General features: G+C 39.0%; 1 protein-coding gene across 4 annotated transcripts in view; it reads left to right on the forward strand.

Moving 5' to 3' along the window:
- Positions 1–24648, forward strand: part of ak8 (adenylate kinase 8) — a 184619-nt gene that overhangs the window by 102442 nt on the left and 57529 nt on the right. For all 4 annotated transcript variants that reach the window (XM_072566204.1, XM_072566206.1, XM_072566205.1 and 1 more), the window contains one exon: positions 15664–15805. In XM_072566204.1, the coding sequence (XP_072422305.1) occupies positions 15664–15805 (142 nt within the window). The remainder of the gene's footprint in view (positions 1–15663; positions 15806–24648) is intronic.

Below are 24648 nucleotides of genomic sequence, written 5' to 3' on the forward strand. Positions count from 1 at the left end.
TGTCTTCCTCCAGAAGAGCTTATAGGGTGGTCTATAAGCTAACTTTAAAGTTCATATTAAAGTGAAATGAAATGAGCAGCTCGCATTATGCAGTCTTTACAGTAAACCATTTTCAATAGTGTGAGAATTCACACTTTTGAAACTTAAAATGCTTACAGCTTAAAATTTAATTGAATAATTTAAATTAATGTTGCCATCAAATTTAATTTAATTGCTGGAATTGAATTCATATATTTTCATACAAAAACAATATATACATATTTGGTGAGATAGATCATTCAGTATTCAAATAAAATTTATTGTTGAGCTTAAACATTTGCAATAGATTAAATCACGCATTAAAGCATTTCTGAAATCCTTACTTTCCAGGCATTGATCAATTGTCTGTATGTACATTACAAGTAAAACACCCTTCTCCAGTTGTAGATTGTTAAATTACCCTTGAGCCACCTCAAAAGCAATGACACACACTGCTAAAACAAATACTGTTAACTTTCAATTAGTAGATTAGAGAACTATTAACCCAACAATACCCAAAGTGTCAGTTTATAGTCTGTAACTAATTATTATTCATTACTCTGATGTTCTTGGAGGCAGCTGTGATGTGTTTTGTGTTCTGTGTTCTGTATGTACTTATCATGGTAAGAAGGTTATGTAAGTTGAGGAATGGAACATGTAAGTTGATTTTCATAGAATTTTGCAAACTGGTTTTGATAACACTATCGATTCCATCCATCAACACTAAGAAACATCAGCAGAAATGTTCCTTGGCATTATTATCGAGTCTTTTAAATTCCTGTGGGTTTGATATGCATTCTGAATTTGACACATATTGCTTCCTAATGATTCTTAGTCACTGTAAATTTGGTTCAGACAGACACAGTTTTTTTCAATTTGGGAGGCTCAGTTCTAATCAGAGAAGGAAGACTTTACAATTTGGTTGGTTTTTATTTGTGGGCTGGTAATACAGCCGAGTGAAGGGCCAAGAGAGTGATACCAGGGAGACTTGGAAATTAAGCCTTATAATCAAACTACTTGTCAAATTATTGATCCGAGTGACTCATAAGTGACTGCACAGCTATTACAATTACATGGCTCAGATTCCACTATCGACTCCTTCACATATTATTCTGGGCACGAGATAACTGGATCAGTGCAAACTCGTGCAGAGTGGAAAGATTTCCTGAACAGGCCCAGTGGAGCTCTTTAGAGTAGAGGATGCAACTTCTGTAATCCATCTTGCCTCCTTTTCTTTTCGGTCATTCGTTGATTTTCAAGCTCCATACCATGGGCAAAGTAGTCCACTTCCTGGTGTGGTGGGAGCAAGGCAAGAAAGTTTGAGAAATACAGAGAGTATGAAAACTTCAGAATCAAAGAACAGTACAGCACAGGAACTGTCCCTTCGGCCCACCAAGCCTGCACAAACACGTGATGCCTTTCCAAACTGAAATCTTTTGCCTATCCCTCTATTCCCTGCCTATTCACGATGAAAAGGCAGTGCCTCGAAAGCTAGTGCTTCCAAATAAACCTGTTGGATTATAACCTGGTATTGTGTGATTTTTAACTTTGTCCATGCCAGTCCAACATTGACACCTCCAAATCCTGCCTATTCATGTATCTGACAAGATGCTTCTTAAACATTGTTATTGTATCTGCTTCTACCAACTTCTCTGGCAGTGCATTCCAGGAACTTAACACTAGCTGTGTAAAAAACTTGTCGCAAACCTTGCAAAAGTCCATGTAAACAACATCCGTCCTTCTGCCCTCATTAATCATTTTTGTCACTTCCTCAAAACATTCAAATCAAGTTTGTGAGACATGACCTCCCCTGCACAAAGCCATGCCGCCTGCCATTAATAAGTCCTTAACTTTGATGTCCAGAAAAGAAAACCATGATTTTCCTCTTATGTTAAATTATGTTTCATATTAAATAGCAGCATCAGAATCTCACTGTTGAGTGGCCTCTACCTTATTGTCATGTATTTGCTTCTCATTAATACCCCAACTCACTTTATTTATACATGATTCCTAATTCTCCTCTCCTTCCTTGAGAAACTAAATGGTGCACATTTCTGACATGTGAATCAAAACAGATAACTGGTGGCTGCAGCTTGTGGATTGCTTTCCCTGGGCATCATCCAACTATATCTTCAGCACAATGTCCCTGCATGGTCCATGGATATCATGTTTTTCAAGCCTTTGTCTGCGTGAGGCAGCACTGGCAAAACACCAGTCTCACTGCATCATCATATCTGCTCTTTGACCAACTCACACATCATTTCATTCCTTCAGCACGAACGCCAAGACATCTTCAGTTGCATGATTTGACCAGGTCACTTTGCACACAGAGCCACATTTATCTTACGTATCTGCACAGAATACGTCTAATAGCTCTTTGCTTGCCTTCTTTGCACTTACTTGGAGGCTGTTAGCCTTTATGTAGCTCACATTGCTTTTTAGGGCACAGGGAGAAGCAAGCATCTGGTCAGGGTGAGAAGATCTGATATTTTCTGACTGGACATGTTGCTATATGGCACCAGGCTACGTCAATGCCACACCAGCAACTTGTGCCAGCAGTTTACATGGAACACTCACTTCATGTGCTTCAAGCAAATGGCATGTCTGAAAGTCAAAGAGGATCATTCGTTAGTCCAGTGAAACGGACTGTAGTCAGTCAGGGATATCACCACAGTCAGTCAAGCTTTTCCAAATATACTACAGGGCCGCATCATAGTCAGACGCTTGGTCCCACCAGAGTCTGGGAATTGAGCTACAATCTACCCTGCAGGTCGAGTACAACCATTCTAGGGATTGCAGTTAGGTCAGTCACAGCGCAAACATCAATCAGGGTCATGCCCATTTTTTCCTGTTGTGATATAATGAGAGGAATTAAGTATGATGGAAGTGGGTGATTGAGCATTTCGTGATGATTCAAAAATGGGAAAGGTGGTGAGTAGGCCCAGTACATGAATAGGAAGCGTGGAGGGTAGGAAGGATTAATGGCTTGGGAGGATAAGGTAGATGAGAGCTATTGAGTTTATATGATGCATACAATAATAAGAAGTATAGCCTGTGCGCTTTGGTGACGTGTGTGCAATAGCAGAATTAGAATGAGTGGTGGCCCAGTGACTCTGAGGTAGCAAAGGAGAAGATGGTTGCACTCACCAGAGTGTAGTGCAAAAGATTATATACTTTCTTCCTCCAGGCTGGGCATTCTGCTTTACCTGGGGCATTATTGTAAGCTGCTATTTGGATCCAGGCTTGATGGCATGGCCCCCTACAGTGGCTAGATGGAAAATGAACTGCCCCCTTTTCCTTACTCCTGTTCACCAGCTTTGCAAGGTTCATGAAATGAGGTCTGAGATTTCCCTTCTGTGCCATATTTGTCCAGCATCACAATGTGAAGGGCAATTCTTGGCTTCCAGTGTCTAAGGTAATGTGCAACTGGGCTTTAATGAAGATGAGGCAGTCTTGGCAGTTGTGAGCACTTCCTCTTGTCCTGCTGTGCGATTCAACGGCAAGAGTGCCAAATTGAATAGTAATAATGTGAAGAATGATAGATTGCATGAAAAAAATCACTTCGAACCATTATGAACCAGGAACCAGGCGAGTTACTCATCAAATCACTAACTGCAAATGAGAAGATGTCACCCTATTATTCTGCTTTATTTATCCTGAGGATGCAGGCACCAACAGTAAATGTGAAATTTATTGTTCATCTCTTGTAAAACTCAATCACTTGCCTGGTCACTTCTGAAAGCATTAAGAGTCAAACCTAGTGTGCACTAGAGTCTTTTGTAGGCCAGACTGGGTAGCATGGAATGGCTTACTTCCCTAAAGACATTGGTGAGCCATATGAGTTTTTATGACAATCAGCTACAGCCATGCTTTTCAATTCACTCCACGTGATATCATAAACAGGTGAAGGCACTAAATACTGTAAAGGCTATGGACTCTTTCAACATTCCAACAACAGTACTGAAGGCCTGTGCTCCAGAACTTGATGCACCCCTAGCCAAGGAGGTCCAGTACAGCTATTACACACAGTCATCTATCCATGTGGAAAATTGCCCATGTATTTCCTGTACACAAAAAGCAGGACAACTTCAACTTGCCATTTGCTATACATTCAATCATCAGAAAAGTGATGTCAAGCAGCACTTGCTCATCAATGCCCTGCTCATTGTCGCCCAGTTTTGCTTCTGCCAGAAACACACTGCTTCTCATTTCATTACAGCTTTGGTTCAAGCATGGATTAAAGGGCTGAAATCCAAAGGGAAGTTACAGTGACTAATCTTGACATCAAGACAGAATTTGATCAATTGGGGGATTAAGGAGCCCTAACAAAACTAGGATCAGTGAAAATTGGAGAAATTTCTGAGAGTCATAGCTAGCACAAAGGAAGATGGTTATGGTTGTAGGATGTCTGTTGTCAGAGCTCCAGGACACCTCTACAGGAGTTCCTCCTAAGCCCAAGATGCTTCATTATTGACCTTCCCTCTATTATTAGGAAAGAAGTGGGGATGTTCACTGATGACTGCACTATGCTCAGTAACATTTGCATCTTCTTATATATTAAGCAATCCATATACAAGTAAAGCGGTACCTGGACAATACCTAGAATTAGTTGACCAGTGGCAAGTGATATTCACACCACAGAAGTACCAAGCAGTGACCAAGTTCAACAAGAAAGAATCTAATTGTTGGCCTTTGACATTCAATGGCATCACTGAATACTTCCCCCCCGTTTCATTAAATATTCTCCCATTGAACAGAAGCTGAAGCAGGCTACCCATACAAATACTGAGGCTATGAAAGCAGATACAAGGAATCTTACAACAAGGATCTCACCTCCTGAATACCTCAAGTCTATCCACCATCTAGGCATATCAGGAAGTATAGAATCATAGAGATGTACAGCATGTAAACAGACCCTTTGGTCCAACTCGTTCATGCCGACTAGATATCCTAAATTAATCTAGTCCCATTTTCCAGCACTTGGTCCAGCTCTAAGTCCTTCCTATTCATATACCCATCCAGATGCCTTTTAAATGTTGTAATTATAGCAGCCTCCATCACTTTCTCTGGCAGCTCATTCTAGAGGCACACCATCCTGTGCATGAAACAGTTGTCCCTTCGGTCCCTTTTAAATCTTTCTCCTGTCACCGTAAACGCATGCTCTCTAGTTCTGGACTCCCACCCCAGGGAAAATACCTTGTTTATATACCCTATCCATGCCCCTAGTGATCTTATAAACCTCTACAAAGGTCACTCCTCAGCCTCCGATGCTCCAGGGAAAACAGCGCCAGCCTATTCAACCACTCCCTATAGCTCAAATCCTCCAACTTTGGCAATGTCCTTATGAATCTTTTCTGAACCCTTTCAAGTGTCACAACATCCTTCTGAAAGGAGCGAGACCAGAATTGCACATGGTATTCCAAATGTGACCTAGTCAATGTCCTGTACAGCTGCAATATGACCTCCCAACTCCTAAAATCCATGCACTGATCAAGTAGAGTGATGAACTAGTATTTGCCTGGATGATTGCAGCTCCAAAAAACACCCAAGGAGCTTGATAATTTTCATGACAAAGCAGATATGACATCCCAAACATACAATCCCTCCAATGTGTATACACAGCAGAAGCACTCGGTACCGTTTACTAGATGCACTGCAGAAATTCACCAACGCTGCTTAGACAATACTTCCAAACTTATGGCTCCTACCATCTAGAAGGATCAGGGCAGCAGATAAGTTATTATCACCATCCACAAGTTTTCCGCCAAGCCCCCTCACCATCCTGATCTGGAAATATGTTGTCATTTCTTTGGTGTCACTTAAATCTTATAACTTTTGCGTTGCTCAGATATTTCTACAGCCAATACACTATGATACCTTAAACATGATGCTAATACAAAGGTTGCACATAAGTTGCCTTAGGTCTTACAGAGCATTGAAAAGAGAATGATGACAACCTTAGTCATTATATACAGCACTGAAAAAAAAAAAATCACAAAGCTCATAACCAATGAATATAATTCTCCCTCACACATGCATATCCTACTAATTGTCAATGCCAACATAGTTCAATGCCAAATGATAAATCAGTTGGATTTGAACCTAGGTTAGAAATGCACCTGTCTATAAAGGGCATTTCAATTCACCCAAAGACTCCTTATGCTCATACTATGTAAATGACCACACTATTAACATCTACCTTTTTGATTATCTTTTATTGTGTAGTTGAATGGTGGTGAGGAAGACAAATAGAAGAAAAACACAATCAGAATACTGAATGGGAAACTATGAAGGAAAGGAAAGTAAAAACAATATTTAGGGTGAAGATATTACCCCAACCCAACAAAATATTTACATCCCATTCAAACACTAACATTCCTTTTTCTTACTTGATAAGAGTTGTCATAGGGACCAAAGATACAAGAACCAACTTTTGATCATTCATATATTTTATATCAATTTTTACTTTCGTTTTTAAATAAATCAGATGAACATTACTCAACTTTTTTTTTTGTTTTCATTTAAAACTGGTGGAAAGATGTTAAGTATGCTTATTCAAATTTCCTCTAAGAATCTAACCTTTCCCTTTCATTTGGACTCATTATAATTTTACATGTCAGAGTGATTTAACAGCATAATTAATACCAGTAATCAATAAGATGTAAGCTACTTTGTCATCATTAGTCAATGGGATAGATTTTGACTTGGGGTGATATTGTAATATAAGTGTCAGCTTGTCAGCAGCTCATTTTACACTTCTCCCAATTTTCAATTCTTCTAACTTCAGTGATTTGCAAGAGATGTAACAGGCTGCCAAATCACTCTTGAAGCGAGTTAAAATTCAGCCCACTGTTTTAATTTCCATTTGGTAATTTTTTACATAAAATTCAAGGATTGTGTAGTTCTTTGACCACCTAAGTTCCCTGGGAGAGAATTTATTTGCATGTGCATAGGCCTACATATAGTCCTTCAGGGTAGAAAGCATTATGGTGTAATACTGCCATGACACTTACAGCTTTCTTCACAGGTTGTGCAGCCACACTGGATAAGTCCAACCTAGTTAATAATGGTCTATCAACCGACTTTTCATTATCAACACAGGAGTTGTCAGCAGTGATATCAAGCAATACTTATAAACAACCCAGACAGCTTTGTCTTCCCAGGAGAATTCACCTCCAGCTCTAATTATAGCCTTTATAAAAACATGGACATAAATTGACTTCTGGGGGTGAGGTGAGCATCACTGCCCTTGACATCTCAGCAGCATTGGACTGGCTGTGGCGCAGTAAAAAATGAGTATCAGAGAAAATTCTCTAATCCTATAGCATATCTACCAAAATGAATAGATTATGGTTGTTATAGGCCCATAATTTCATCTCCAAGACATTGATATAAAAGTTCATGAGAGTGTCATCTAAAGTACAATCACATACCACAGTTTCACCAATGCCCTTCTCTCCATTGTAAGGTCAGAAGTTGATTGTTCCCTGAGGAGTACACAGTTGCCCTTTTTGACTACAAGCATCAGATGCACTATAGTCTCCTCAATGTTCTTTGACAAAATTACATCGATGGCTAATGTGTCACAAATCTAATCCTGTGCCTCTCTTCGCAATCATGAATAATAAGTAACCTATACTGATTTTCTGTTTAACCCATCTCGAATGCTATCACATTTATGCTGACTTAATCCTCCTTAAGTTGTCACTATTTACAGAGAGAATATCCTTCAGGGCAATGATTTATAAAGTGAGGTCCAGGTTATCCTTGGGCTAGTTCAAAATGCAAATCATTGAATTGAAGTACAGCAGTCCCACCATACCATTGAGATATGTTCCAAGACCTACTGCGGAAGCCTGAAACCGTGGATACGTGCGAACCCATTCATTTAAATGGGAAACATACCTTCTTGGCAGCCTCCTGATCCCTGGTTCAGGAATGTTGCTGTAATATGTTTGGGCCGCAGTAAACCATGGGTAACTGAGACCATGGAAACTGGATTCGCGGATACGGGGGGTTGCCTTGTATTAGGCAAGAAAAGTTTGAGACACCTTTGGCTCACCGATTGCAATTGTAAGACCAGAAGATATAGGATGGGAATTCAGCCCATCGAGTTTGCTCTACCTTTTGGTGATGGCTGATACGTCTTCTCCCCATGACCTTTGATGTCCTTACTAATAAAAACCTATCTACCTCTGTTTTAAAGACATGCAATGACTAGGCCTCTACAACCTGTAACAACAATGATTTCCATAGATTCACTGCTCTCTGACTGAAGAAATTAATCCTCATCTCAGTTCTGAAGAGTTATCCTTTCACTCTGAGGTTGTGTCCTCAGGTACTAGTCTCTCCTACTAGCGAAAATATCTTCTCCACACTCACTCTATTCAGGCTTCTCAGTATTCTGTAAGCTTCAATGGTGATATCCCCCACCCCAGCAATCCTCCTAAACTTCATGGAGTACTGACCCAGAGCCCTTCATTGCCAGAATCATTCTTGTGAATGTCCTCTGGAACCCCTCCAAGACCAGCACGTCCTTCCTTAGATGCGAGGCCCGGAACTGCTCACAATATTCCAAATGCAGTCTGGCTAGAGTCTTATACAGCCTCAGCAGTACATCTTTGCTCTAGTATTCTAACCATCTCAAAATGAATGCTAACATTGCATTTGACTTTCTAATTGCCAGCTGTGAGATACTATGGCTTTAAGCGGTATATTTTGTCCTAGTTTCTTTTATGAAGAAAGGTTGAGACAGAGGTGATGATTAGTCTGCTCAAAACCAATAAACCGCTTGTGAGGCCTTGAGCTTTTGTTTTTAGTTGGAAAAATAGAAGCAGCCTGAATGGGTGGGGTCAGGCTCCCACAGAAGTTTTAGTTTTAGCTTTCTGTAGTTGCTGTGGTCTTAAAGCTGGATGTGGAAGGTCTTATTGTTTTCTCTGTTACAACTAAAAGTTAAGGTTCTCTTCCTGCTGCTAAAATTGCATATGATAATCTATTTTACTGAATTTGCCTTTGCTAAATGTTAATTTATGGGATTGAACAATATTGGAACAGCTAATTATTAGTAGTTAATATATATTAGTCTGTTAAGCATTCCAATAGAGTTACAGGTAAGCTAATTATTTTCATTTTGTCCATATTTTAACTGTTATGTAAAAATAAAATTAGTTTTGCTTGAAGTCAATAGTTTGACCAATCAAATTGCATCTGGAATGCAACGCCTTTCACTTACGTTTAAAAATAAAGAAAACTGAGGGACTAGACTATCTTCTTAATATATTTTGAGGGAGTTTGGACTGGTATATAAAACAGAACCTGCGCATAAGCCTTAAGAGAATCCTGAACTAGGACTTCTAATGTCCTTCGTGCTTCAGATTTCCAAAGCTTTTTGCCATTTAACAAAAGTGTCTATGCCTCTGTTATTCCTATGAAAGTGCACAACCTCACAATTTCCCACATCATATTCCATCTGCCACTTCTTTGCCCTGTCTCTTAGCCTGCTCAAATCCTTCTGCAGCCTCCCTATCTCCTCAACACTATCTATCACTCCACATATTTTGTGACACCTGCAAACTTAGCAACAAAGGCCCTAATTTCTTTCGTCCAGATCATTAATGTATAACACAAATACTTGTGATCCCAATACTGATCCTTGCAGAACTCCACTAGTCACCGACTGCCAACCTGATAAAGGTCCCTTTATCCCCACACTGTGCCTTATGCGCACAAGGCAATCCTCTGTCCATGTCAGTACCTTACCTTTAACACTTATCTTACTTAGCAGCGTCCTATGCAGCACCTTGTTAAAGGCCTTACAGAAATCAAATCCAATCACAACAGACAATCATGAGGTTGGATTTTGGTTGGTTGTGAAACTGATAACAAAGAGGAACCAGCTAAATGTGGAGGCTGACATGAAACAGAAACTCTTCAGCTTGGTACCAGGCATCAACTCAGTTGGTGTCTCACCAAAAGAAGTACCATTACCAATGCAGCAAATAAAAGCAAGTAAGACTGAACTGTCAGATACTCAATGGGGTCTTTTTATCCACCCAAGCAGAGGCCAACAAATATGAACTTTTGAGAAATGCTACTCTAGGATAACTCACCTGATGACTCCCCAAAGCCTGTCTACCATCAACATGATATTATTCAGGAGTGCAGTGGAATACTGTCAACCTGCTTGGATAGATGCAGCTCCAATAAAAATCAAGAATCTTGGCTTGATCCAGGACAAAGCAGCTGACTTGATTGGTACAACATTCAAAAACATTCACTTCCTCCGCCACTGAAGCTCAGTTGCAGTAGTGTGTACTCCCTATGAGATGCACTGCAGAAATTCACCAAGGGTCCTTCGATAGCACCTTCTAACTGCACAACTGCTACCATCTAGAAGGAGAAGGGCAACAGAGATATGGGAACACCACTATTTGCAAGTGCCTTCCAAGCCAATCGCCATCCGGACTTTGAAATTACCACTGTTCCTTCAGTGTCACTGGGTTAACATCCTGGAATTCCCTAACTAATGGCATTATGGATGTTCCTAGGTGAAATAGACTGCAGCAGTTCGTCTTCTCAAGGGCAACTCAATTCTGAGCCAAAGTGTCAACAAAGATATGTGCTGAAATCCTGTGGGAGACTTGAATCCATAACAAGAGTGCTATCACTGAGCCAAGCTGACATTGGCCCATGTCGAAAAGCAGCTGGTGTGAATGCTGCCAATAAAAACACATTTAAAGGTTAAAACCATCTTCTCAAGGGCAACTAGGGTGGGCAACACCCTACATTCCATGAGTGAATTTTAAAACAGTGTTCTGCTCCATGTGTAATGTATCAAATATTGAAACAGCCAATAACCATGTACAGCAAGACTCAGTTTCTGCTCCCCCCACCATATGTGGAAATGACGTGCATTGAAGTCAAATGATGTACATCACTCTGATTGCTATAAAATTCTGTGTTATACATGAAATGATTGCATGGGGTGTCTTAAGCCAACAATGACACTCAAAAGATTTAAGGGTTTTTTAAAAAGACTCAAATAGCATTTTATTTAATGAAGTAAAATTGAAAAATGGTTAAAATTAATGTTGATCGGATTGATTGCTAATGTAATTATTTTCCTTGACTATATTTGATCTTCCATGCTGTCTTGTGTGTGTGATTACTCTTGGTCTTTCTCTCAATACTACTCTTCTCCTTTCGCAATGCAAGATTTATCCTTTGTGAGATAGAGTACTGGCAAACACAGCATGTCAAAAAACTCAAAATTAAATCTCTCTTTTGTTCAGTATGATAGTATATAGTTCATAAATCACAACACGCAGATGGAAACATTTACCTTTCCAGTTGGTCTATTTTGCATCTAAAATATAACCTGCTCATTTGAAGTATAATAAATCACATTATTATCAAACTTTCTACTAATTATAATAAAACTACTTTAATAATTTTTTTGCTGTAACTGCTGATGTGTAATTATATCATTATTAAAAGCACTCACCAGTAGATGGCAGGCAGTACCAAAAATTCTGGTTTAAGCATTTTTTGGCAATAACCTGAGGGCCCTTTTTGTTGATTATTTTTAACGTGAATGAGCACAGTTTCCTGTTGATTCACCATTAAGCTGACATGGAACAATCATATTCCATGGTACTCCAGTGTATATATGGAACACTACTTACCAATCTAATTGCTTGTGATTTATTTTTCACATAGCTGATGGTACGTGTGGATATTTTTATAATTAAAATGCAAGTGATACTGGGAAGCTAGAATTTATTTTAACCTTTAAATGTGTTTTTATTGGCAGCCTTCACACCAGCTGCTTTTCGACAAGGGCCAATGTCAGCTTGGCTCGGAGATAGCACTCTTGTTATGGATTCAAGTCTTCCACGGGATTTCAGCACATATCTTGGCTGACACTTTGGTGCAAAATTGAGGAAGTGCTTCATTGTTGTGGCTGACTTTCAGTTTAAATGTTAAATTGAAGCTCAGTCTGCCTGTTCAGATGGAGATAAAAGATCCCATGGCAGGGCAGTATTCCCAGCATCTAAAATTAAAATATTGGAAATGCACAGCAAATCTGGCAGCATCTGTGAAGAGAGGAGCAGAGTGAATGGCTGAAATCTTGTGAAGGTGGGAACAGTCTGACCTGCTAGGTGATGTGGCAGTGAGAGACCTCCATTGTTTCCTTTGGGGAAGGTATCTAAAGTCACACATCAATCAAGCAGTGGAGAATTCACCACTGTGCCCTCCATTGCATCAGGATGCAGGGATTTGGAATTCCTGGGTGGCAATAGCTGAAGCAGAAATGGTAGGCTCCAGACTGCTAAGATCATGGAGCAGTCCAGGCCAGAGGTTGGTCTCACAGGGAAAGCTTTTGTTGGATGGAGTTACAGAGACTACAATTTGAAAACAAACCTTTGTGAAGCACTTGGCATCCTTCTGTTGTCAAAGGCCCCATATACTACAAGTTCATATAAATGCAAACACTTATTAATGCACATCAAGGCAACCTCTTTTTGAATTTACTATGAATAGATTGCTGATTTCAATGTTGCTTTTTATCTCCTTGGTGTACGTCTTGGAGACCAAATCTGCCAAAAGTGGAATGATCGAGCGCAGACCATAGAACTAAGTTAACTGCTTGTATGCCAGCACATATTGCCCACGAGGCTCAGACAATGCCCACAAGAGCCAGCAGTGAGGATGTTTTCCTGTAGAGCTGTAGAATTTCTGAGACTGTTACTGGAGGCTGGTATTTGTTCCATGAAAGAGGTACTAGCTGTCTTCTCTCAGGACAACAGGTTGCCTATTTCCCTGCCACCTTTTAACTGTCATCTCGTCAACTACATCACACTGCTCCTGGTCCACATTAGGATGTTGCTATTAGTAGCTGGGCCCACAAGTATTTGAGATCACTTATCATGAAGGCTGTAACCACTGGATTTACACTTTGAAGGAGCACTACAATATATAAAAGTGTGCATAAGACAGGCACAACATGATTGTTCAAGGATAATTTGTACTTTTCACAGTTAAATATTATGCAAAGAATTGAGGTGTTGGGCGTTACTATTTTTAGAGAAGTGAGGACAAGACCTACAAGATTGGACTGAACGAAAGAATTTGGATAATGGTAATTAGCAGTGATGATGATAAAGATTGATAGGTTATTGAAATTGGAAACAAAATATTTTATGTGAAGCACACGTTGAGAAAGTTTTCTAAGAAATCTGACAACAGGAGCTCTGATGGCCAATGCTGCTCATTTCCTCACAAAAACACAAAAGAAATAGGAACAAGAGTAGACCAGATGGCCTGTTAAGCCAGATTCCCCTTTTAATATAATCATAATTCATCTTGGATATCAGCTCTACCTTCCCCATATTGTTATCGAAACCAAAGGCTTTTCCAGCCTTAAATTTCAAAAATAAAGGATCTGCACCTCTTCAGGGTAGAGTATTCCATAGATCCACAACCCTTTGAATGAAGTAATTTCTTCTCATTTCAGCCCTAAATAATTGGTCCCCAATTTTAGGTCTGTTTTAGATTCCCCACTTATAGGGACAATCTCTCAAAGTCTCCCCTATCAAGCCCCTTTAGAATTGTATATGTCTCAATGGGGGTGCCTCTCATTCTGGTAAGTAAAAACAATGACTGCAGATGCTGGAAGAGCACAGCAGTTCAGGCAGCATCCAAGTAGCTTCGAAATCGACGTTTCAGGCAAAAGCCCTTGCCTCTCATTCTTCAGAGCTCCAGAGAATATTGGTCTAATTTATTCTGCCTCTTATCAAAGAACACACCCTCATAAGACCATGAGAAGTAGGAGTGGAAGTAAGGCCATTCGGCCCATCAAGTCCACTCCCCTATTCAATCATGGTTGATGGGCATTTCAATGCCACTTACCCGCACTTTCCCCGCATCCCTTAATTCCTTGCGAGATTAAGAATTTATCAATCTGTGTCTTGAAGACATTTAAAGTCCTGGCCTCCACTGCGCTCTGTGGCAATGAATTCCACAGGCCAACCATTCTCTGGCTGAAGAAATGTCTCCTCATTCGTTCTAAATTGACCCCTTCATCAAAGGGAATAACCTAGTGAATCCTTGTGGTACCATGTCCAATGCAAGTATATCCTTTCATAAATGTGGAGAACAAAGCTGAACACTGTTCCTCTACTCTTCTTGCTTATGCTGTTATTCATCCTCCAACACCTCTTGCTGCTCAGGTGTTGAAAAGTGCTTGGAAGTTATATAGCATGCATATATAGTCACAAATCTGAATACAATACTGATGGAAGTGTCTAATAAAATATGATGGCGTTATACTTGTGGCATGAAAAGATCAAGTACACAATGATGTCCATATGACCCCTTAAGGACACATTTTGCACATGCAAAAAATCGAATTTCTAGGTCCTTGTTCAAATGAAAATAAATTAGGTTTTAAATAAGGTATGATATATCGGTAGGAGTTATTTATCATAGTGAGTCATACTTGAATAGGACGTGATCATAAAGGTTGATGATAAATTTGAAAGGAAACACTCATATGGACTTAGATTTGCTCCCTCTAATTTCCCATCAAAAAACAATAATCAAAATAAAACAAAAAAAACCCCAAATAATCCCAAGGACAGAGTTGGTACCTAACTAATCATAACACATTGATATACCACTCTTCTAATCCCCATATCTGTAATGGGGAAGAAATAGTCTAGTTGTATTATTACAGTGATCTGGAGACCTGGGTATGAATCCTGCCATGGCAGATGTTTGAATTTAGATTCAATTAAAAATCTGGAATTTAGAGTCTACTGCTGACCATAAAACCTGTGCTGATTATAAGGGAAATCTCATCTGGTTCACTAATATCCTTCAGGGGATGAAATTTGCCTTCCTTACCTTCTCTGGCCTACTTGTGACTTCATACCCACAGCAATGACTTTTAATAGCCCTGTGGGCAATAAGGGATATGCAATAAATGCATGCCTAGCTAGTGACACCCACACTCAGTGAATGAATTTAAAAAAAATCTTTCAGACTCTTTTACCTTTAAATTGCAAAGGTAGTTCCAAACTCCTTTTGTATTCTTTTGATAAATAAATGGTGAATTTATATCATGTGGTAAATATTTAAGATAATATATTTTAAATTGCAAAGAAGAGCTGCAAAAAAGAAATATGTACAAGCAATGCAACAGACAAAATGAAATAAACTACGTTCACGGTAATTGCACAGTTGGCATGAATTAGCAATGGGAAGAAATCAAAAGGTTACACTATACTGAAAATTATTCCTCATGATATTTGAATCTTTTAGCTATTAATAGAACATTTGCCATCAGTCCTAAATGAGAGAATCTAGGATTATAAGTTGGTTAAGAAGAATGTAGTATTCATGTTTACATGTCAACTATCACCTCAATACTGAGTATTGAATTGGCACAGGCTGCAAAAAATCTTTGATTCATTTATCTACTCTGTTAAGTATGACTGCCAGCTAGGGAAGATACTTTGAGCAAATGCACAGTGGTGGAGTGGAAAGTTATCAAAATTCTTGTTTTTGTCTCACTAAAACTCAGAAATGTGACCAGGGCTACCTTACATAATGATTGTACAATTCTGTTTATTTTGGATATAGTTCCAGATGTTATCGTCTTAAAATGTATGACTCAACGTCTGAGTAAACTGGACTGTTCCACTCGGGGCTGGGTAATGCATGGATTCCCTCAAGATCTGAGACAGGCTGAAATGCTAAATGATGCAGGATTTATTCCAAACAGGTAAGTCTTTATAAGAGTTTAAACCTTTGTATTAGTAATATTGAACTAGCACATTATATCTAGGGTGAAATGGAGTTTAATAGGGATACGTTTGACTTCAATATACTACATGATATAATTAGAATCTAGTTATGTTTCCAATCATGAAATCTATATAAAGTCACTAGTAATAATACAATGGTTTGGATTTTATGGTCAATGGGAAATAACTGGTACGAGATGATTATCATGAATAAGGAAAATTGAGATCAAGAAATTAAAAAAAGTTTTTAAAAAATACTTTTTATATTTCCAATAATAACTACAAACTGAAAGAAATGGACATACTTGAAAAAGTGAATTTTGCCCTCCTGAGAAATTGTTTGGTGGTTGGTTAGCTCAGTTAGCTAGACAGCTGGTTTACAATACAGAGTAATACCAACATTAAGGTTTCATTTCCTTTGTGGCTGAGGTCGTCATAAAGGTGACAGCTTCTCAACATCTCCCCTAGTGTGAGGTTAAACCTCAGGTTAAAACACCACTAGTTGTCTCTCTAATGAGAACAGCCCGATGGGAGTATTCAACTTTCTGACAATAATTAAAGATTCATTGTGCCACTACTATTTTGCTTATATTTGAATGGACAAATCCTATTTTTTTCTTTTGTGCTAGTATCTAGTGGATAACAATCACAAATGCACTCTGTTGTTTGTGTGAGAATGCTACGTCTCTGGGCAACGTATTGTGTAGCAAAACGTTCAGAGGGTCATGGTTACTTCCTTGTTTCTACAGTTAATCTTCATATGCAGGTGTCAGAATTTGCCATCCAGTTTACCTTTTAATACAGTTGAGCACTCGTGGCTTTACCAATACTTTTTGTTACAAAATTAACAAGCCTTATTTCACAAATATGTGATCAACCTATACCACAAACATACATTATGACCTTACACATAAAGAGGGAATTTCCCTCGCTTACCACCAGGATGAAGGAGATTGGTGGGCTAAAAGTTTTAAAATGAGGCAATTGGTTTTCAAAAAGACTCATTGCTGGAATCAGCATTGCAGCTTATCCTGCCAAGCTATTCCGCCTGATCCTGACAACAAAAATCTACCCCACATGACCATATACCATCAGCATGTAAGACCTGGCATTATTAGATAGTTTGCAGAGTATTTTCAAGATACTGCCAAATTTCAAAAAAAGTGATCCATTTACATTTGGTAGATTTGAGGAGGCTTTTTGTTTTAAACCAATACTGGCCTCTCCTAGTTTTTCCTGTGTTGAGGAAAATGTTTCTAATATAAGCAATTTTGCCTTGTGGTATCTGCAAGAATGATCTTTATGTGAACATACATAGAGAAGTAGATTCAGATGAAAAAGACATGAGGGAACAAAAGTTAGAAAGGGGACAAATCAAACTCGGGACATTTTAAAAATTTAAAAGCAAGCTGGGAATCTGCTCCATGGTGATTGTCATCAACCAGCACAGCGTGAGTTAACACTTGAAGGTTTTTCCCCTCTTGCTCTATGATTTTAGTTCTCTTTCACCAATTTCTCTTTCTTGCTGTCTTTGGCTTATTTCTGCTTTGAACACATATAGCAGGGGTTAGACTTGCAGATTTGTAAAACCACATAAAGGCTGATGCACTTAAATGGGCATTAATTGCTCACTTAAACGTCTCAATTGGCAACATGCGGGAAGGCCATCGACGAACCTTCCTGTTACAGGCTTAATTTGGGGAGGGTGGGAAGACAGTAGGGTCCTCACTAGCCACTAAACTTGCCATGGGGAAGGCAATGAATTCTGCCTTCATGACAGGCAGTTGAAATTCAAACAGGACAAGGTTGATTCTTTTTTCTTAACTGCATAATGTCATAACTATAAAGAATGCTTGTGTTTGCATTGAAGCAAAGTTAAAATGACAAAATTAATTGATAGTTAATTGTTAGAATGCGGTCTAGTAAAACTGGATAATATATGACTACCATTTTACCTATCAACTTGAACTAAATTTGAGCTCTGTCCAAGGAAATTCAGCAATAGACTTTTGACTGCTTGAACACAGGTAAGTGAATTCATCAATGTGTTGTGTTTGCACAGACTTCAGTATTCTCCAGTACTGATCCCCACATGGATTACAAGAACACACAGCAGATTAATAGAAAGTTCAATGGGAAAATGGAGTTGAAATCTCCAGCACAATCTTGGGGCCAGCAAGGTTAATAACCATATTATCAGCTACTCAGTCTTTAGCCATTTCAAGTGGTAGATGTCACTCTGCATGCTGCAGCCCTATCTTACTCCTCATTAATTGTACTAATACAGCTGTACCTGTCCTCTATCCTTGCCATTTACAAAAAGTTTGTTGGGCGTGCAGTGGAATATTCATCATTCTTTAGTTGTGTGTGCAGAGAAAGCATTTTCATAAGGTGTGATTTTAGAGGATTATAGTTCTGCTTCCACAGTAAAATAGAAAACTGAAAAAGCCAGGAACTTGGTTGTGAAATTGTGTCCATTAGAGGCAAAGTAATCTGGAATTTCAAATAAGCATTTCTTGTAAATTCACAACCTTTTTCATGTGTTTTCCAGTTATATTCACTGTCCAAATATTGCTGACTTTGTACAAAGCAAGATTTCAACAAATATGCAATACTACTTCTGGGCCTGTTTCTGGGCTTTGTCTCTTGGGGTTGAAGCTTCATATTTTAGAACATTTGAGTAACTGGTATGCATTAGTTTAATTAAGTTACTTTAAGAAGAAAATGAGATTTAAGCATCATTTAAAACAGATATTTGCAAGCTCAGTGTTCACTTAAGGTTCTGTAAGGTGGAACAATAGCTACATGCAATTGGTAACACTGTTACTGAATCAGACGAATTGTTGTGCAGTACTGAGCAAGTGCTATATTGTCAAAGGTACTGTCTTTCTGTTGAGATGTTAACCAGAAGGCTTGCATGCCTGCCTGCGCTTCCCCCCACCCTGGTGCACAAGATCCTATAGCACAAACCAAGAAAAAACAAGACCTTCTTCCTGAGTCTTGAGCAATGTTTTCCTTTCAACCAACCCTTCAAAAAACAAATGCTGTAAATATTTATTCATTCACTTATTTTTGTTTGTGGGACCTTGAACACAAATATGCTATTGCATTTGCCTATGCAAAACTATGACTTCACTTCACAATTGAAAGATGTTTGGGATATACTGAGTGTGTGATGATGACAATTCTTTCTTTTCCAACATAGACAAACCAGCAGCAACATATTTTGAAAATGGCACTTAATCAGTTATACAAAGTAACAAACTAATGCTGCAAACTCCACTGTGCCCCTTCATTAGCTAAAATTAATTTTCCAGTCATAAAGCAATATTAATCATGATTATCCTGAAGTTTGTGGTCTTGTAATTATTCATTCATTAAAATTGAAAAGAATGCTCATTTTAATAATTATCATTTCAATGTCGGGTAGGCAATGATCTATGTATTATTGATAGACAGTTAACCCAGACATCCAGGTAATGTTCTGGGGACCTGGTTCAAACCCTGCCATGGCAAATGATGGAATTTGAATTATATTAAAATTTGGAATTAAGGGTCTAACGATGACCACGATTGTCAGGAAAAGCCCACCTGTGCACTAATGTCATTTAAGAAAGGAAATTGCCATCCTTACCTGGTCTGCCTACATGTGACTCCAGACACAGAGTGATATGATTGATCTTGTAACTGCCCTCTGGGCAATTGGGAAGGGCAATAAATGCTGGCCTAGCCATTGACACTCTCATCCTGCGAATACCTTTTTTTTTAAACGTCATTCACTAGATTTAGAACTTCTGTTCTAATAGTATGATACTCAAATTAAATTTGCCCAACATTACTGGCTCTTAGCAGCTGTAACTGGAATCCATTGAAGACTTGAATCTATAGCCTTAATATTTAGGACAGAATGCAGATTATACCAAAAATAGCTGAATAAATTTGCAAGATCAAGAGCATGGAGCATTGCTTATCTTAACAGCAAGACCTTATGTGCATCCTGGATGTCCCCCTTCTGTCAACAGCCAACCAAATGGACAATCTGTCTGACAGGCAGCAGAGCTGAGCAATGGAGTTCAGCTTTTAGAAAGTCTGGGGTAGGAGAGCTGCCATCAAGACGACCATGTGGCACCAGCTCTTGTGAAATTGGACTCCCAATTTCAATTTGGGAGTTCAATTTTAAAATATGTCAATAGTATCCCATCGCTCCATGGCAGGACATTTCAACTCCAATGTAAGGCATAGGAGATTTAAAATATTTCATAGAACAATTAAACAGATATTATCCACCTTTTCAGGAGCACTAAAGTCTGCACCATGAATTTGTGACTCCCATATTGCAAATTAAGATACTTGAATAGCCAAAATTGGGTTTATTTGAATTCAGCACCAAGTTTAAATGGCCTTACGGAGTTAGGGATTCTCTTACATGTAAGTCTCATTTTTCTCTCACCTTTCCTTTAACAGAGAAAAAAAAACGATTTGAAAATAGGGGTAGGACTTCTGCAACAGGTTCATTTGTAAAGTTCCTCTGACTCTACAGAAATCTGAACGGAAGTGTTTAAACATATAGCTGTATCTATATTTCTGAATAACTTTTTCTAGCAGTTGTTTTCTGCTAAAGAATGTACAAGTAACTTATTAAAACTGATCCATTTTGTAAAATAAAACCCTCAAATCATCCAGAAGGCAGTGCAGATGAAACAAAGTATTAAGACTAAAAAAATCTTGTAAATCAGAATTATAAAATTACATCCAATTGGTTAAAAAAAAAGTCTTTGAATACAGTTGATAGGGTGAAGTTGCTACCATTCAAATAGACATGATAAATGTTTTTTTCCTTCTGATCACAGAAGCCTAGATCATCATCCTTCCACAACAGGTAGGCGAGGCGTTAAAATATGAAACCCATTCACTGTAACCAGGTTACATGCAATTTTATATTTACAAAATTCCTTTTATTTGCCTGGATTTTCACACAATCATGGAGACTCCAAAGGGGTGGATGGACCCTAGACCCAAAAACCCTGCCCTATATTCGGAAGAATCATTTTTGCTAGGGCAGGGGCTGGCGATGAGAGAGGAATGGGATTAAAGATCCCAGACCAGATTGCCAATTTTGTATGATACTGGATGAGACCACAAAATTATGCTCTATTCTGGTTAGTGATTGGTTGCCCTTTTATAATTTAGACAAAAATTTAGTTCCAGGGAATGTACCAGGAAAATTATTATACAAGTTAGAACAGTAATACAATCTACTTGTCCACTTACTACTTTACACGAAGTAAACATGGAAAATATTCTATGATTAAACCTCCACAGTGTACATCAACTAGCAAATGCAATCAAAATGAATTTCTCAATATCTGCCCAGATGTTAATGATACAGTGGGTCATCAAAGAGAGTCAGAATCATATGGAAGCAGACCCTTCAATCCAACTCATCCATGCCAACCAGATATCCTAAATTAATCTGGACTCTTTTTGCCAGCATTTGACCCATAACCCACTAAACCTTCCTATTCCTGTACCCATCCAGATGCTTCCGCCACTTCCTCTGGCAGCTTATTCCACCCTCTGTGTGAAAACTTTGCTCCTTAGGTCCCTTTTACATCTTTTCCTTCTCACCTTCAACCTATATCTTCCAGTTTTGGACCCCCAACCCTTGAAAAAAAGACTTTGGCTGTTCACCCTATCCATGCCACTCCTGATTTTATAAAGTCATCCCTCAGCCTCCCATACTCCAGAGTAGCCCCAGCCTATTCAGCCTCTCCCTATAGCTCAAACCCTCCAACCCCAGAAACATCATGGTGAATCTTTTCTGAACCCTATCAAGTTTAACAACATCCTTCCTATAGCAGGGAAACCAGAATTGAACGCAGTATTCCAAATGTTGCCTAATCAATGTCCTGTACAGCTGCAACATGACATCCCAACACCTATACTCAATGCACGGACCAATAAAGGTATGAAATTCCTTTTTCACTACCATGTCAACCCTGCAACTCCTCTTTCAAGGGACTTTGCACCTGCACCCCAAGGTTTTTTTGTTTGACGACACTCCCCAGGATCCTACTATTAAGAATATAAGTCCTACCCTAATTTTTCATACCAAAGTACAATACCTCACGTAAATTAAACTCCAACTGCCACTCATCGGCTCATCTGATCAAGGTCCTGTTGTAATCAGAGATAATCTTCTTCACTGTCCGCTACACCATCAATTTTAATGTCATCAGCAATTACCATACCACCTATACTCCTATCAAAATCATTGATATAAATGACAAACAGCGGTGGACTCAACACTGATGCTTGTGGCAACCGCTGGTCATAGGCTTCCAGTCTGAAAAACAAACCTCTACCACCACCCTGTTTCTTACCTTCAAATGCTGCAGCAAGGCTCTTATCCTGCAGTGTGAGAGTTATGAATCTTCAGCCTAATCATAAATGTTTCCAAAGAGTGAATAATGATGTAAAAGTTTGAAGTTGTCATTTGCCAGCCTTTTACAAAAGGAGAAAACAAATTCTCTCTCTGTCCGAGAGTTGAAAAATTCATACTATTATATAAAAAAAAAGAAAGCCACTGGGTCTGAGAGAATTGAAAAAACTCTGCTCCAGCAGTTTCAGTAGCTATTTATTAGCATAATCCTATACTTATAGCAATTTTAATTCTTAGCTGCTTTGCACAACCTGTCATAATATGGAGTACACTTATGGAGTCAGCTATTACGAGGGGGTATAGCTTTAAATTAAGGGGTGGTAGGTATAGGACAGATGTTAGGGGTAGATTCTTTACTCAGCGAGTCGTGAGTTCATGGAATGCCCTGCCAGTAGCAGTGGTGGATGCTCCCTCTTTATGGGCATTTAAACGGGCATTGGATAAGCATATGGAGGATAGTGGGCTAGTGTAGGTTAGGTGGGCTTGGATCGGCGCAACATCGAGGGCCAAAGGGTCTGTACTGCGCTGTATTTTTCTATGTTCTATGTTCTATGTTCTATGTTCTAATAGGTGGTTGTTAATTCACAGGTTGACAGTTTAAGGAGATTACTGAATAATTAGCTGTCTTTGCTATGGTTTATGAACTTAACTACTTGTTTTGATAAGGAATTAAATGATTGAAGGGTTTAAATGTACTGACAGGGTTTTCATGAAAAGAATTGCTTTTTTATATAATGAAGGCCTTAAAAGATATTACACTCAACGTGAGATCTGCATATAGAACTGAGAGTTGGTATGGAGAATATACAAGGCCAAAATGTGATGGATGGTGGTCATGCGTTGGCATGAATTGACATAAAGGTTATAATGAGCCATTGGGAACATGGGTTAGCATGAGTTTGCGTAAGTGGGGAATAGACCAAATGTGGGGTGAGGGCCGAATGGCTTTAAACATAAGCAAACAATTATGTTTAAATCCCAGGGAATGAGAGAGACCTTTTAAACAGCTGACCTTGGTAATTGACTACCCTCATAGTCAGAAAAAGAAATGTAATCAAAATAGTTGGTGGAGACATGCATTTCCTCTTTTTGAAACCGGTCATTGTGACAAGGATACAAATAGTTTATAGAACATAGAACAGTACAGCACAACACAGGCCCTTCAGCCTATGATGTTGTGCCAAGCATTTATCTTAATCTAAAATCAACCTAATTTACACACTCCTCAATTTACTGCCATCCACGTGCTTGTCCGACAGTTGCTTAAAAGTCCCAAATGTCTCTAACTCTACTATCACCGCTGGCAGTATTTCCATGCACCCACCAGTCACTGCATGAAGAACCTACCTCTGACATCTCCCTATACCTTCTGCCACTCACTTTAAAATTATGACCCCTCATGACAGCCATTTCTGCCCTGGGGAAAGTCTCTAGCTATCTATCTATACCACAAATTACCTTGTACATCTCTATCAAATCATCTCTCTTCCTTCTCTTCTCCAATACAAAAAGCCCAAGCTCACTCAATCTCTCTTCAGAAGAGAAGTCCTCCAATCCAGGCAGCATTTTGGTAAATCTCCTCTGCACCTTCTCTAAAGCATCTACAGCCTTCCTATAATAAGGCGACCAGAACTGGACACAATATTTCAAGTGTGGTCTCACCAGGGTGAGCAAAACTTCACAGCTCTTAAACTCAATCCCCCTATTAATGAAAGCCAAAACACCATACACCTTCTTAACAACCCTATCAACTTGGGTGGCAACTTTGAGGGATCTATATACATGGACCCCAAGATCCTGCTGTTCCTCCACACTGCCAAGAATGCTGTCTTTAATCCTGTATTCAGCATTCAAACTCTACCTTCAAAATAAATTACTTTTAAAATAAATATCCAAGTTGAACTCCATCTGCCACTTCTCAGCCCAGCTCTGCATTCTGTCAATGTCATGTTGTAGCCTGCAACAGCCCTCAACGCTATCTACAACACCACTGACCTTTGTGTCATCAGCAACCGATCTTTGTGTCGTAGAGAGAAATTGACAGGTTAAGTAAATGGGTAAAAAAGTTAGCAAATAGAATAAAATGTGGAAAAGTGCAAAGTTGTTTATTTTGGAAGGGAGAACAAAAAGAACAGAATATTATTTAAACACCAAAAGCTTGCACGCAGGTATAGCAAGTAATAAGGAAGGCTAATGGAATATTGGCCCTTATTTCAAATGAATTTGAGTATAAATATAGGGAAGAAGAGCACAGCCGGCCAGGCAGTATCCGAGGAGCAGGAGATTTGATGTTTCGAGCATTAGTCCTTCATCAGGAATAAGGTTTCTGGGCTGAGGGGGCTGGGAGGGAGCTGGGGCTGGAAGGAAGGTAGCTGGGCA

Source organism: Chiloscyllium punctatum, chromosome 49, assembly GCF_047496795.1.
Source record: "Chiloscyllium punctatum isolate Juve2018m chromosome 49, sChiPun1.3, whole genome shotgun sequence".
Taxonomy (NCBI): domain Eukaryota; kingdom Metazoa; phylum Chordata; class Chondrichthyes; order Orectolobiformes; family Hemiscylliidae; genus Chiloscyllium; species Chiloscyllium punctatum.